Below are 15,976 nucleotides of genomic sequence, written 5' to 3' on the forward strand. Positions count from 1 at the left end.
TATTTTCATGCTTCAATAACTAAGCAATAACATATAATAATGAGAAATGTCTCACCAAGGCCAAACTTCTTTGTTTTTCATCCAGTTTTTGATGGGCAAGTCTTAGTACTTCCTGAGCTTCAGTAACCCGGATTTGTTTTGGCTTCACCAACTAGATAAAAAGATGTATCACAGGCTACACTTCACTTTGAATGAAGAAAATGTATACAGTGTGTTAAATACCACCTACATTTTTTTGAATTTTTCAGAAAGCTGAAAAATGACTTTTTCCAACACCCACCTTTCTCCTGCAGTCACCCCGGTAAAGATTTTCAAAACTGGGCGTGCGAAGTTAGGCTAACTGAAATACTAATGGTTATCAGTTGGTTGGTAATGGTATTGGTTGCTAATGTTTGTACTGATATGAAAGAACTATCTGCTGGTCATCTTATTTCCTAATGCAGACTTAGACAAGTATAAACTACATTTTCCCATTTCTTCATTGTACCTTCTTTGTTTAGCTTGTAGACATAAGCAAATACCTACCTTGACATCATAAGGCCATGTTTATTAACCTAGGTGCATATTACTGAAGAAGGTCTCCAAGAAAAATAAACGTCGGATCTTATAGTATAGTTATATAATGACATATTTAGCTCAAGTCATAGAAAATGTGGCAACCTGTACTTTCTAACATGACTGAAAAGTCAATATTAAAAGTGAATCAAAAGGATGTCCAAATCAGACAAGTGACTGCCCAAATCTTTCATTCTGTGCATAAATTATATTATATTCATTGTAACTCTGTGCTATTCCTCCATACGCTCTTTCATGGGTATATGCCTCCTTTTGATTTGTTTTATTACTGGCTGCATTTGATTGTTTTGTCTGCCTTTCTGGGGTTTACATGCAGAACATTTGAGGAAAAGCTCTTGTACAGATTAATATTTTCTTTCAGTCTGTAAAATGTCAATTGTTTGTAATAAACACATTAGAAGTTATTGATCAACGAAAGTATCTGTTTGGCTTCTAATTCAGATAGTTCAAGGTAAGCATAACTGTTTCTCTAAAATGTTCACATATTTCTCATACTATTTTAAGACATGTATAAAATCAAACACAAATGTAAGTTCTATGATATACTTATTTTTTCCAGTATAAATGAAAATATTTACATATATAGAATACAAACTCCAAATACTCAAAACATGCATCAGGAAACAAAAATCAGGCAATTGTATTAAAAATTCTGAAATTTTTAAAATAGATTTGGAGTTCTTTATTTGCTTTTTCTGTTATGAGTCTTTAGGGTTTATATTTTCAAACTTTTCTCTGCAACCATGAGGGCTAGAGTCTTATGCTTTAAAAATTAAAATTGAGATTCTCAGGTAATTAAATGACTCCTGGAATTGGCACCTCAAGGAAAAACTCCAAAATATTGGGGGACTCAGTATAAAATCGTAAGAGTTGGCAACTAAGTCATCTTGGTAAAAATGGGTCATAGGAGAGAGAATTAGGATAGGGCCTTAAAGATAAGACAAGAATTGAGCCTGATGTGGATTAGAAGGGGGAGTACAATGGATGGATGAATAGATGTGGGGGTAACATATCAAGAGGCCAGAAAGAGGAACTGACCTTTTGGTAAAATAAGGATTTCAGTTTTGGCCATGTTAAGGTTGAGCTAATGGTAAGAGATCCAGGAGGAGATGTCAGACTTGCAGAGACATGGGTCTAGATGGAGGGAGGCTGCGAAGAATGTACAAGCAGATTTCAGAGTCATCAGCAAACAGATGGTAGATTAAGATGTAAGAGGACGAGATCAGCCAAGGAGAGAATTCAGAGGAAAGACCCCTGTGGGATGTGCATATGGAGTGTAAAAGGGGATGAGGTTGACCCATTGAAAGAGATGCTGAAGGAATAGTATGAGTGGCATATGGAGAGATGACTATTAGAAAAACCAAGGGAAGGAAGAATGTCTAGCAGGAGGGGAGTGATTATAGTGCCAAGATTAGGAGGATGGAGTATTGTTTCCAAGACTTGGGCAGGAACAGGTCACTGGAAACCTTAAGAGTAGTAGTTTCAATAGCGTGAAGAGGTCAGAAGCTACAATAGAGGAGATCCAAGATGGAACTGGAGAAAGGTAACTTAAAACAGCAGTTGTGTATTGTGAGCTTGATGAGTTTACAGCTGAAAAGAGTTGAAAATTGGAAAGGGAGCAGACAGGGCTGACCATTTATGAGAAATCAGGGATATTGATGGATTGAAGTTTGGAGGAAGTCTACATGGCAAGACTGGAGAGCAAGGGGTTGAGTGATAAATTATATGAGGTCAAAGAATGGGAACTTAATGGTGGAGAGATCAAAGACAGCAGTTTTTCGTGAAGACAAACTTGAGTGACCTTTTTGGTGTGTGAGGAAACATCCAATGATGTCTTCTTGCACAGTAATCCATGGTCATGTGACTGTAACTTGAAATATTTTATTCATTGGTTCTCCCAGACCAAAGTTAACTTATCTTCTTTTGAAGATCTAAGGTGTAATTCTCTGGCAGAAAATAAAGACAAAGCACTCCATAAACTTAGGGAAGAGGATTTCAAATGAAAAGCCAAATTCTGAATTGTGAGCAATGTCAGAAGATAATGCAGTTATCCCCTTCACCACAGTGAGGATCTGAAAGCAAAGAGCTCTAAGTGTTCCTGTCAGTGGCTGTCTCCTCAGGTACTTCTACCTGTCCTGTTCTACTCCTAACTCTTCTGCTTAGCTCCTACCCTTGCTCCCTGATTTTACGTGAATCCTAGAGGCTTGTCCAACTTTCATTCCCTGGTAACTGCTGCTCCCACTCCACTCCTTTTTCTTCCAATTACCCTAATCTAACCTGCCCATACACTTCTCTTACTTCCCCATCTGACCCTTCTCCTGGCCCCCAGGATAATCCTATCAAATAACTTCCTTCCCACACCATCACCTCACCTCCCATCTAACTCTCCATAACCATTCTACCTAAACCTCCCTACATCCTGGCTCTATTCCCTCATTCGTATTCACTCTATTTAAATCTCCATTTGGGTCCGGATGCTCCACTTCACCTCCTGCTCCATCTGTTTCCCTGCCTCTAGCTACATACCAATATGTGGTGAGATTCCCCCTTCTGAGCATCAATTTGTTAAATAAAGGGTGGTTTATTACATTATTAAAGAATGAAAAAGGAATAAAAAATTATCATTCTCCATGTACATATACTTAACATCTCCGCAAATAGGGGCCTTGAGAGGAAGATTCCACAAACTTTCCCTCATGAAGATCTTCTCACATGGTTTCATTGGGAGGCAGGTTTTGAAACTCATTGTAGGCGTGGACTAGACAGTAGGCAGGCTTTGTGCCTCACCTCAGCTTCTTGGGAACATGCACCCAATGGAGCTGCAATGTCAGGGATTTTCCTGGTTGCAGATGCCTAAATATACCTTATTTAGAGGCTATATTACTTTTCCTGTCAAATTAACAGAGGCCTGGTGTATGGACAATGCACATCATTCCCTAGAGGTGGGCTTGCTCAACTGCCTGTCCCCTCCACCCATGCAGATCTCTGGATGGACAGTCTTCCATGGAGTGCAATGGAAATGGAACTGCCTTCAGAATAGGGTTGGGGATCCTCACACAGTTTAAGGGATAAGACAGGACCCGACTGCTTGTATTACATCTTCTGTGTATGTATTTGAATATGTATGTATTACACAGACACTGAATATACATACAGAATTATTGTGCTGTGCTTATGTGATAACTGTTGAAATGTTTAATCCCAATAAATATATTGTACACACTCTTTTCACGCCATGTATCTGTTTCTATAATGGAAATATTGTTAGGCCTGTTGATTTAATCGCAATTAATTGCACTGTTAAACAATAGAATACTGATCGAAATGTATTAAATATTTTGGATGATTTTCTACATTTTCAAATATATAGATTTAATACATACAGTTAATACTTATGTACAGTGCTCACTTATTTAATACTTATGTACAGTGCTCACTTTGTATTATTATTACAAATATTTGCACTGTAAAAATGATAAAAGAAATAGTATTTTTCAATTCACCTCATACAAGTACCAAAATGCAATCTCTTTATCATGAAAGTGCAACTTAGAAATGTAGATTTTTTTGTTACATAACTGCACTCAAAAACAAAACAATATAAAATGTTAGAGTCTACAAATCCACTCAGTCCTACTTCTTGTGCAGCCAATCACTAACAGAAACAAATCTGTTTATATTTACGGGAGATAATGCTTCCCACGTCTTATTTACAATGTCACCTGAAAGAGAGAACAGACATTTGCATGGCACATTTGTAGCCGGCATTACAAAGTATTTTCGTGCCAGATATGCTAAACTTTCGTATGTCCCTTCATGCTTTGGCCACCATTCCAGAGGACATGCTTCCATGCTGATGATGCTCATTAAAAAAATAATGCGCTAATTAAATTTGTAACTGAACTCTCTGGGGGAGAATTGTATGTCTCTTGCTCTCTGCTTTACCCGCATTCTTCCATATATTCCATGTTACAGCAGTCTTGGATGACGACTCAGTATGTTGTTCGTTTTAAGAACACTTTCACTGCAGATATGACAAAACGCAAATAAGGTACCAATGTGAGATTCCTAAAGATAGCTACAGCAGTTGACCCAGGATTTAAGAATCTGAAGTGCCTTCCAAAATCTGAGAAGGACAGGGTGTGGAGCATGCTTTCAGAAGGCTTAAAAGAGCAACACTCTGATGTGGAAACTACAGAACCCAAACCACCAAAAAAGAAAAGGAACCTTCTGCTGGTGACATCTGACTCAGATGATGAAAATGAACATGCAATTGGATCATTATTGAGCAGAACCCATCATCAGCATGGACGTATGTCTTCTGGAATAGTGGCTGAAGCATGAAGGGACATACGAATCTTTAGCGCATCTGGCAGGTAAATATCTTGTGACGCCGGCTACAACAGTGCCATGCTAATGCCTGTTCTCACTTTCAGGTGATATTGTAAACAAGAAACAGGCAGCATTATCTTCTGCAAATGTAAACAAACTTGTTTGAGCAAGTGGCTAAACAAGAAGTAGGACTGAGTGGACTTGTAGGTTCTAAAGTTTTACATTGTTTTATTTTTAATACAATTATTTTTGTACATAACGCTACATTTATAAGTTCAACTTTCATGACAAATTTCAGAGTAGCAGCCATGTTAATCTGTATCCGCAAAAAGAAAAGGAGTACTTGTGGCACCTTAGAGACTAACAAATTTATTTGAGCTTTCTTTTCATGACAAAGAGATTGCACTACAGTACTTGAGTTAAGTGAATTGAAAAATACTACTTTTATATTTACAGTGCAAATGTTTATAATAAATATAAAGTGATCTCTGTACACTTTGTACTCTGTGTTGTAATTGAAATCAATATATTCGAAAATGTGGAAAACATCCAAAATATTTATATAAATGGTATTCTATTGTTTAACAGCACGATTAATCGCAATTAATTTTTTAATCACTTGACAGACCTAAATATTATCGGTTATGTTATCATATATATTGAGTTTAGTCAAACTTAACATGCTGTAACAAATTAAACTACCCTAGTCTACTGTTTATACCATGTGAATTTTATTCAAGAACATAACTATACTAGGCAAAACACTCTTACAGCTAAATTCAAGGCTCAGACTGTATACAACACACACCCAAAAATGGCCTGAAGGGAATCATAAGGTGTAATTTTTGTGTCCCACTCCCAAAATCTTGCAGAGTTCACACCACACAGGTCCTCTGCAGCTGGAGCTATGGAGACCAATATTCCAGGGTGGGACCTGGAGTCAGGACCCTATATTTTGAAAGATGCACTCTTTTTTACTTGGCTTATTTATTTAGATTTAAGTAACAATAAAATCACCTCTGAAGTTGCAACGTATGTCTGAGATTGCTAGTAGATTGCTTTTTTTACAGAAGCAGCGTATGAGCAATCTGCATGGGGAAGTACATGGGTCTATAGCTGGTCTGAAAACAAGTCCATTGTCTGATCTAAAAGTACTTGGGACCTGAATCTTGCCCCTCTTATTTAACCAGTGTTAAATTCCTATTTCTACTTTACCTAGAACTTGCTTAAAATTGAATTTCTATAAAATATTTTTAAAATACGTTTTTGTATTTAAAAGTGAATTTACTGGTTGTGAAAAGTGTCTGGTAGGACCTAGGGAAGGAAAGAAAGGCTAAATCTCTCTTTATCCACATCACAGGAACAATATGAGCACCTCCAAATATGTCTCAATCCTGATCCAGAGAGAGAACCTCAAAAAGACAGAAGATTGGTTTTCTGGGCTATTAAATCTTCGATCTCCCAACAAGACAAGAATGAAAAGATCCGGGGAAGGACACTAGGGATGGTCATAGATGTAGCAAGATTTATATATGATGAGAGATAGTAAAGAACAAATTGGTACTCAAAATTTATTTGGCTTTTTAATCATGCCCAGTTTCTATCAGCTTGCATAACATGGAAGTGAGATTGAGTCAGCACAGATTTTAATATTTCTGTTTTTTATTCCATGTACTCTAAGGCATCTAGTTGAGTTCCTGGAATATAAGTAGCATGGGTTTTGCAAACTAACTTTCACCATTTCTATTTTGAGATTACTGCTTTTAGATAGATTGCACAGATATTACTAACAGAACTTGGCCCATGAGCTTTATTATGGGTAAGTATTTGCCTAAGAGGCTGAATCAATATTCCAGTAGAAAAACTGTTTTGCATGAAGGTTCTTACTAATTTAAATAGGTAATTTCAGTTATTGTTGAATGCATTTGTATATGAAAGATCATATTCTAAGAATAGAAGATCTACCAAATATATTCTTATAGGAACTTGTATTAAAAGAGTTTTTGGAAATAATGATAATTTTATTAAATAAGATACCTTTTGTATTTCATGGTAGTGATCTAAAGCTAAAATCCAGTGACACATGGAGCAACAGGCAATAGACACTAGTCCCACTTTTGATGGTCTAAAGTCAGGTGAACTTACATATCTTTTCAATTGCAGAAACACCTAAAAACCCAAAGAGGTTAAATATTAGAACAATGATTTGAAGAGTTATTACAGTGTTCTTTGTTGCTTAAGGAGAAGACAACGGAAAATATTTTTTAGTTATGTGAAGAGGAGAAAAACCCACTATAAATACTTCGGGCAGGATCATTTTCATTGATGTAAATCCATAGTAATTTTACTGTCTTCAGTTAGATTTACACAGAATTATATCATAGAATAGTATCATAGAAATATAGAGCTCGAAGGGACCTTAAGTCATCTACTCCATTCCACTGTGCCAAAGCAGGACCCTGCAGTCCTAGACATCCCTGACAGGTATCTGTTTAACCAGTTCTTAAAAACATCCAATGATAGGGATTCCACAACTTCCCTTGGTAGTCTATTCCATTACTTAACTATCCTTACAGTTAAAAAGTTTTTCCTTATATCTAACTTAAATCTCCCTCGATGAAAATTAAGTCGATTACTTCTTATCCTATCTTCAGTGAACATGAGAACAACAGATCACAATTCTCTTTATAACAGCCCTTAGCATATTTGAAGACAGTTATCTGGTCCTTCCTCAGTCTTTTCTCAAGACAAAACATGCCCAGTTTTTTTAACTTTTCCTCTCAGTTCAAGTTTTCTAAAACTTATTGTTTTTGTTGCTCTCTTCTGGACCCTCTCCAATTTGTCCACATATTTCTGAAGGTGCAGACACAGTATTCTAGCTTGAGTCCTCACCAGTACCTGGTACAGAGCCTGCGAATTGTCAGGCTCTGGTTTGAGGCGGGCAGACCTGGTAGTTTGGAGAGGTGGTCAAGAACAGATACAAGGATCGAAGACCATCACAGAGTTGGGTCTGGGTTGAGTTGGGGAGAGGCTGTGGGTCAGAACTGAGATCAGAGTCCATAGATAAACCAAATCAGGAGTATAGCTGGAGTCCCGATTCAGGCCAAAGATTGAAGCTGGGTGGGAGTCAATCTGAGGGTCTAGGGGATCAGGAGGTGGCTGCAGGGCTGGAATGGGTCAGTAACAGGGCTTGAGCGCAATCGGACAGGGCACGGGCAAGGCTGAAGCAAGCTGGAACAAGGCTCAGGTAAGGCTGGGACAGGAATTGCACCAAGGGCAGGCTAGACGCAGAGGGAGTCTGTAACCTATGAGACAGTGGGAGGGTTCCTGGCTGAGCAGTGCTGTAGCACAGACTAACCTGACATCTGATGCCATCAGTAAAATACCTGTGCCTTGCGGTTATTTGACCCAGGCCCTGCTCAGGGATAGGCTGCTAAAGTATGTCTGAGTGCTGAGTCACTGCAGGCTCTGTTGGAGGGTTGAATCTTGGTAGCTGAGTAAGCAGTGGTAGTCTGGTTGTGTGTTTGCCTCACACAAGGTGAAGGCACAGAACAGTTTTCACAAATGCAATGGTGCTTAGAAAACAAAATGGGGGTTATTATTTGATACAGATGTATACTGAGTTCAAAATACCAAACAGAATTCAGAAGTTGTATGTAGGCAGGTTCCCCAAATCATTACAACACCCCTAAACCTTGATATTAAGAAGAAAATTCTGGTGATGGAAGTGAGATTTAAAAACTTCCTAAACAACAAAATCGTATAAAAAATTTGCCAAATGGCAACTAATCCTATCTTTTCCTAAATTAACACTAATATGTACAAAAGAACTAGTATAATAAGCTAAAAAGAGATGTGTCATGGATACTAGGAAGCTCTGTCTTACAGCCACAGGCAGTGAGAAGGAAATGAGTTGCAGGTGGACCACCTCCACCTTTGTTGCCCTCAGTATGAGACCACAAGGACGCTCAGGGTGTAGTGCAGCCCCAAACAGATGCTGCTGGCCAAAAAAACACATGGGGAGCATGCGCGCCAAAACTGAAAGAAACTACTGGTTTAATTTTTTCTAAAATCATTACTCTCATTCATTCTTTTCTACATATTGATAGAAAGGGGAAGATTCTGTGTTCCTCTATTTCTGCATTAAGCACTAAACCACTTGAGCTGAGGGGAAAGGAAGCTTTAAACCACTTATGCACCTCCTCTGTTCTGTCCCCAGACCTCATGTCAACTCAGAACAGCCCAAGAGCTAATCTAAATTGTGCTAGTTTGTAATAGCCCTCTATGGACAATTACACTGGCAGACAGCACAGTGTGCTCATGACTTCCTGTTTCCTCACCCTCCCATCCTGCCCCTGATATGGCCCATACTTCTGGAGCTGCCAGGGAGTCCAGCATAAAGGTATTTATGTCAGGTCTATGCTGGGAAGAGAGAGCCTACCCATGACAGTAGGATTCTGCAGCGGTTGTTTCTGCCTCTGCCCCTTTGTAGCCCCTTCATCCTGCCACAGTGGCATAAAGGGGCTGCAACACGGGACTGAATCTGGCCCAAAGTTGTTATACAAAATTCAGTCTTTATTAAGACAAAATCAACACCCTTTGAAGAATCCTAGAAGAAGTGAAGATAAATTATTGGGCACCATTCCATCACTTTACCTTTTCTGGTAGATTATCTTTATCCAGGGTAACTAATTTCTTGAGGAATCCTGCATCTGCAAGGAGGAGCTTTGCTGTTGCCCAACTAGGTTTCTTTTGCAGTAGAATACAAACTGCATTCATAACAGTTAGTACAAGAGGAGGAGGATGAGTATATACTCTGTAAAAAAAAAAAAACCAAATATTTGAGAAAATTAATAAACAGTTTCATACAAAACATTTTTACAAAGAAAGTATGGTGCTGTACTTTTCATTTAAATCATCCAGTATTGGCCCACCTCAAAGACAGGCTACTGGATTAGATGGTTCAATAGTCTGAGCTATTATGTTAATTTCTAAATTAATACTAATTTCTATGTGTTCTTACTAATTAGTATATAACTATACTACAAAATACTATATTGTTATACGAATAGAAGGGAGAAGAAAATAAAAACAAACCTATAATAATAGAGGAAAACTACTGAGATCTGATAACACCATCCTTCACCCCTTTTCTCCCGAGAAAGGTCTGTGTAGAAAATGAAAATTTCTGACAAGTCCCTTTTGACCCAATATAGGGGTGGCGGGTGTGTCTGTGTCTCTATTTAGAAAGAGAATAAACTAACCCATAGGAACTAATTTGACACATGAAAGCATAAAGAATTAAGAGTAAAAGAGTGAGTCAGCTTGAAATGTAGGCAAGATTACACTGTTTGCACTTTCAGAATAATTTTCTTTAGTTATGGATGGAAGGAACGCCCGTGGAAACCTTTGCTCTGTTGTGTAATTTGCCAGCATCATTATTCCAGAACTGAAGACTGCTATTAGTTGGAACAGTGACAAAGTTTTAAAACAAAACAGACCTACCTGAGTTCTGCAATGTGAGCTTTGTCCAATGCATCTAGGGCAGCGAGGGCCTTTTCCAAAGCTGGCAATACAGCATTTAGCTCTTCAGTTGCTTGCTACATTGTAAAAAAAAAAAAAAAAAAAAAAGTCAACCAAACAAAACCCCCCACAACCCACAGAAAAAAGTCAGAGTTGGCATTTTCTTTTGGCAATATGTACTTGAACAAAAACAGTTTTCTGTATATTGTAACCAACAGTAGGAAAATGTATGTTTTGTGAGTAAGACACACAAAAGGATGGTATGAAGTACTAAGGTGCTATTCATGCACAGTTACTTTTCTAAGCAGAATCATGTTTGAAAGAACTAGAACAGAGATCTATCAGTTTTTCCTACTTCTAATTTTATAATATGGTGAAGATTTCTAAAAAAACAATATCTATGCTGGAGGCATAGGAAAATTTCTGCACTTTTTGGAACTTATTTTTACCATAAATAGAACTGGATCTTTCAAGGTTGTTAATGCCCAGAGTGTTTTTAATGCTTTGAAAAACTAGGCCCACAGAAACCAAAATCTGTAAGAGACCACAAGAGACTCGGTACCTGAGCATATTCTTCCACAACTTTTGTTTCCTCAGCCATGATTTCTTCATCCTGTTTAACAAGAGTTCGAACCTGCTCTACTACTAGTGAGTCTCTCTGAAGTTTTTCCACGAGTTCTTCTATCTCCTAACAGGAAAAAAAATTTTTTCCTTTACCATACATTTTGACTGCAGAATTTCAAATACACTTGGTGAGATGACTGAATAGTGAGAAGGCTGAAACATTTCAGAAATGCATTGTTTTTTCTTTTTCTCATGAGCCAATCAGGAAACTGACTTCTCTTTATTGTGTCTGAATCTCCTGTCAGCCATGAAAGTGTTGAAGGAGAAAGGGCATAATATAACTCACTGTCAAGAGTGATATAACAAGTAGGTTTTTGGGTCCTGAATTTTGTGGAGAGGAGGAGGTGGAATGGGAGGTCACAGAAGATTTTTAAAGCCTACTTCAGAAAGTAATTTGTAAATACCTTTGATTTTTGCTCTATTTGAGGGCCAAGGACAAGCAACTCTTCTTGCATTTCTGTAACCAGTGATGTTGCTTCCAGGAGCTTGGTCAGCCCATTGTAAAAACAAGCCCTAAAAATAAAAATTAAGTTGTGTTCTTTTATTTGTCATTAAAGATAACAGTCCAGTTTCATTCCATGGTCTCTGCTACCTTCTGCTCTGGGAAAATCTGACTGCAGGGGTGGAGGGATAGCCTGTAGCAGTGGAAATCTGCTATAATCTCCCCTCCAATGAAGGCCCACAAAAGGCCGACACAGCCCAAATATTTGCAGTATGAGCTGGAGAGATGGTCAGGGACGGGCATCCAGAGGTGAGCTGATTTACCACATCCATTGAGGAATCATACCTGGCAGGGTTATTATGCAATCTCAACTGTACAGACGGTGTTGCAGGATAGACACAGGATTGTGGGGGTAATTTTGTTGCCCCAGGGAGAGATTAGCTTGTCCAGGGAAGTATAATTTACAACTACTTCCACCTGCTTGGGTGCCTCTAGTTTAACAAATGCATTTTAGGTGGTTTTTAATATTTTGAAACAGCCTCTAGTATACGGACAGTGTGAAGATTAAGTAAAATATAAGTTATTATATATTGACTTTGGGATCTTTAGAAATAATTAGGGTTGTCAAGTGATTAAAAATAATCACAATTAATCTTGCGATTAATCGCACTATTAAACAATAATAGAGTACCATTTATTTAAATATTTTTGGATGTTTTCTACATTTGCAAATATATTGATTTCAATTACAACACAGAATACAAAGTGTACAGAGCTCACTTTATATTTATTTTTGATTACAAATATTTGCACTGTAAAAAACAAAAGAAATCATATTTTTCAGTTCACCTCATACAAGTACTGTGGTGTAATCTCTTTATCATGAAAGTTGAACTTACAAATGTAGAATTATGTACAAAAAATCTGCATTCAAAAATAAAACAATGTAAAATTTTAGAGCCTGCAAGTCCACTCAGTCCTACTTCTTGTTCAGCCAATTGCTCAGACAAACAAGTTTGTTTATATTTGCAGGAGATAATGCTGTCCACGTCTTGTTTACAATGTCACCTGAAAGCAAGAACAGGCGTTCTCATGGCACTGTTGTAGCTGGTGTCGCAAGATATTTACATGCTAGATGTGCTAAAGATTCGTATGTCCCTTCATGCTTCAACCACCATTCCAGGGGATGTGTCTCCATTCTGATGATGGGCTCTGGTGGATAACAATCCAAAGCAGTGTGTACTGATGTGTGTTCATTTTCATTAACTGAGTAACATGTCACCAGCAGAAGGCTGACTTTCTTTTTTGGTGGTTCTGGTTCTGTAGTTTCCGCTTTGTACTATTGCTCTATTAAGACATCTGAAAGCATGCTCCACTCCTCAACCCTCTCATATTCTGGAAGGCACTTCAGATTCTTAAACCTTGGGTCGAGTGTTATAGCTATTGTGACAAAGCTCTCTCCTTGTCTCCGTGGGTCCTGCACTTCCTGGCGGATTTTACTAGCGTCAGAGGCTCACTGTGACCCTCCACGTAGGCCTTCTCTCTCTAGAGGCCAGGGTCACAGTCTATTGACCCATTTTCATCATAAGCCAGCAAGGGAGGTGAGGAGAAGCTACCCTCCCTCGCACAGTCTCTTTTGTCTCCCAGTCTCAGTGATTAATCAGGGAGGTGAAGGGGAAGCCTGTGCCCACCCTCTACTCCGGGCTCCAGCCCAGGGACCCTAATAGTAGCAGCTATCATAGATGACTTTCTGGAAATAGGACATGTACAATTCCCTGGGGCACTTCCCCACAGCAACCCCTACTTCCTCAATATCTACTTCACCCTTACTGCAGGGCCTCTTTCCTTGTGCCTGATATGGTTTGTACTGCTCAGTTTCTCCAACAGCACAGCTTCCTCCTACGGCTCCTGATGTGTGCCCACCTGACTAACTGGGAGGCTTTTAACTAGTTTCAGCCAGCCCCTGATTGGCTTCAGGTGTCCCAATCAACCTAGCTGTCTTCCCTGCCTTCTGGAAAGATCTTAATTCGCCCCAGGTGTCTTAAAAGATCTTAATTCGCCCCAGGTGTCTTAATTGACCTGCAGCTGCTGCCATTTGCTTATCCTGGTAACAGGGATTTGTTTAGCCTGGGGCTAATATATCTGTCTCCCACTACTTTACTATAGCCATCTGGCCTTGCCCTGTCACACTATCTTTAGAAACCTCACATTGGTACCTTCTTTGTGTTTTGTCACATCTACAGTGGAAAGTGTTCTTAAAATGTACAACATGTGCTGGGTCACCATCCAAGGCTGCTATAACATGAAATATACGGTAGAATGCAGGTAAAACAGAGCAGGGGACATACAACTCTCCCCCAAGGAGTTCAGTCAAAAATGTAATTAATGCATTTTTTTTTTAATGAGCATCATCAGCATGGAAGCATGTCCTCTGGAATTGTGGCCAAAGTATGAAGGGAAATACAAATGTTTAGCGTATGTCACGTAAATACCTTGCAATGCCAACTACAAAAGTGCCATGCAAATGCCTGTTCTCGCTTTCTGGTGACATTGTAAATAAGAAGTGGGCAGTATTATCTCCTGCAAATGTAAACAAACTTGTTTGTCTGAGCGCTTGGCTGAACAAGAACACTGAAGCTTTACATTGTTTTGAGTGCAGTTATGTAACAAAAAAAAAATCTACCTTTGTAAGTTGCACTTTTATGACAAAGAGATTGCACTAAAGTACATGTATGAGGTGAATTGAAAAATACTATTTCTTTTGTTTATCATTTTACAGTGCAAATATTTGTAATAAAAATATACACTTTGATTTCAATTACAACACAGAATATAATATATATGAAACTGCAGAAAAACATCCAAAATATTTAATAAATTTCAATTGGTATTTTATTGTTTAATAGTGCGATTAAACTGCGATTAATTGCGATTAATTTTTTTGAGTTAATTGCATGAGTTAACTGCGATTAATCAACAGTCCTAGAAATAATATCAGGTAACTGCACATATAAAATTATGCATTCTAAATGGGTAATTGTGCACACAATGTCTCTTATGCATCTGTATTCTATTGCACAATATTAGTGCATACACGCTCATAGATTTTACAAGGATATTTTAGTAGTCTAATTTTGAAAATTTGACCCATTGTTTGGTTTTGATATTTTGCTCCTTTGAAATGGGATATTTTATGTGGCTGTACATTGTAGCAGAGCACAATGGGAAATGTTATTAATTTCTCACCTGTTAAACAGACTTTTCTTTTTTGTGCTCTGTAATATGCTTGAAAAGGTGTCTATGAATTGCAAATAGCTATTAGGAGTGATGTAGTAGTGCCTTTTAGTTTCCTTCAAATATTTCTCAGTTGTTTTAGATGCACTTTTGTGGATTTCAACACATACCTGGGCAACCATGTTTGTTAAGTTCTGGAAGACAACATGATTTTAAATAAGTATGAAAAAGTAAAATCTTCATATTTTTGAAATTATAGTATTCATTTTTGTTTAGATTTTGGTTCATGTAACATTGTTAAATGCACAGGAAATAAATAAATAAAATGCTTATTAATTAACGCTTATTATATTATTAGTAATAATAAAATAAATTAATACAATAATGATTCATATACTGGCATGCAAAGTTAATAGAAAATTAAAGTTATGTACTTGTAACCAGAATTCTTCAAGATTGATGTTACATATCCCCACTCAGACGATGTCCTAGCTGATGCAACTTAGGCAATGAAACCTTGTTGTAGCAGTGACTCTTAGAGTAATCATGTGTTCTTCCTACCCCTCTCCTCTGTTCCTGAATATTCTGAGGGTGAAGCTATAAAAGGGAGCATGACACCCTCTGCCACCTCAACTCCTTCCACCACTTCCCCAGAGCCAAGTTTTTATTAGGACTCCAAGAAAGATAGGAAGTTGTTCAGGGAATGTGACTATGCAGAGTCTATCTCAAAGAACTCGAGTTACAGGTTACTAAACTCCATTCCTTCTTGGAGTGTCCTCTGAATATTCCCACTCACAGGATAATTTGGCAAGCAGTACCCATGAATGGTTAGTGGGACTTGGAGTTCTAACTGAATAGAGAATAAAGTAGTGCCTTACCAAACTGAGTGTCTGATCTACACAGTAGATCTAGGGAACAGTGTTTTGTAAATGTATGTATAGAGCTCCCTGTACCAGCCTTACAGATCTCAGCAACTGGAACATGTCTAAGACATGCCATAGCAGTACCTATTGCTCTGGTCCTAACCCCGGTGACGGTCTGTCCAGCACTCTTCTGTACCTCTCATGGCTCGTGTAATATGGACGATCACAGGCTCTGACGATGACAGTGAAAAAGATGCCAGTGTTCGGAACGTGGGTGTTTCCAAGTGGTCTTACATTCATCGCTTAGTCACATCAATCATGAACATACAGCTTGCACCACGACACCATAAACAACCAAAAGTGATGTGAAAGAGATTTAACA

At 38.2% G+C, this 15,976-nt stretch overlaps 1 protein-coding gene across 1 annotated transcript in view; it reads right to left on the bottom strand.

Moving 5' to 3' along the window:
- The window catches only part of DNAH14 (dynein axonemal heavy chain 14), a 485,531-nt gene that overhangs the window by 92,540 nt on the left and 377,015 nt on the right, over positions 1 to 15,976 (bottom strand). Inside the window, exons 59-65 of the mRNA XM_048843312.2 lie at positions 14,744 to 14,925; positions 11,460 to 11,568; positions 10,994 to 11,119; positions 10,414 to 10,508; positions 9,565 to 9,724; positions 6,946 to 7,077; positions 56 to 151 (exon numbers count right to left, since the gene is read on the bottom strand). Of these exons, the coding sequence (XP_048699269.2) occupies positions 56 to 151; positions 6,946 to 7,077; positions 9,565 to 9,724; positions 10,414 to 10,508; positions 10,994 to 11,119; positions 11,460 to 11,568; positions 14,744 to 14,925 (900 nt within the window). The remainder of the gene's footprint in view (positions 1 to 55; positions 152 to 6,945; positions 7,078 to 9,564; positions 9,725 to 10,413; positions 10,509 to 10,993; positions 11,120 to 11,459; positions 11,569 to 14,743; positions 14,926 to 15,976) is intronic.

This window comes from Caretta caretta, chromosome 3, assembly GCF_965140235.1.
Source record: "Caretta caretta isolate rCarCar2 chromosome 3, rCarCar1.hap1, whole genome shotgun sequence".
Taxonomy (NCBI): domain Eukaryota; kingdom Metazoa; phylum Chordata; order Testudines; family Cheloniidae; genus Caretta; species Caretta caretta.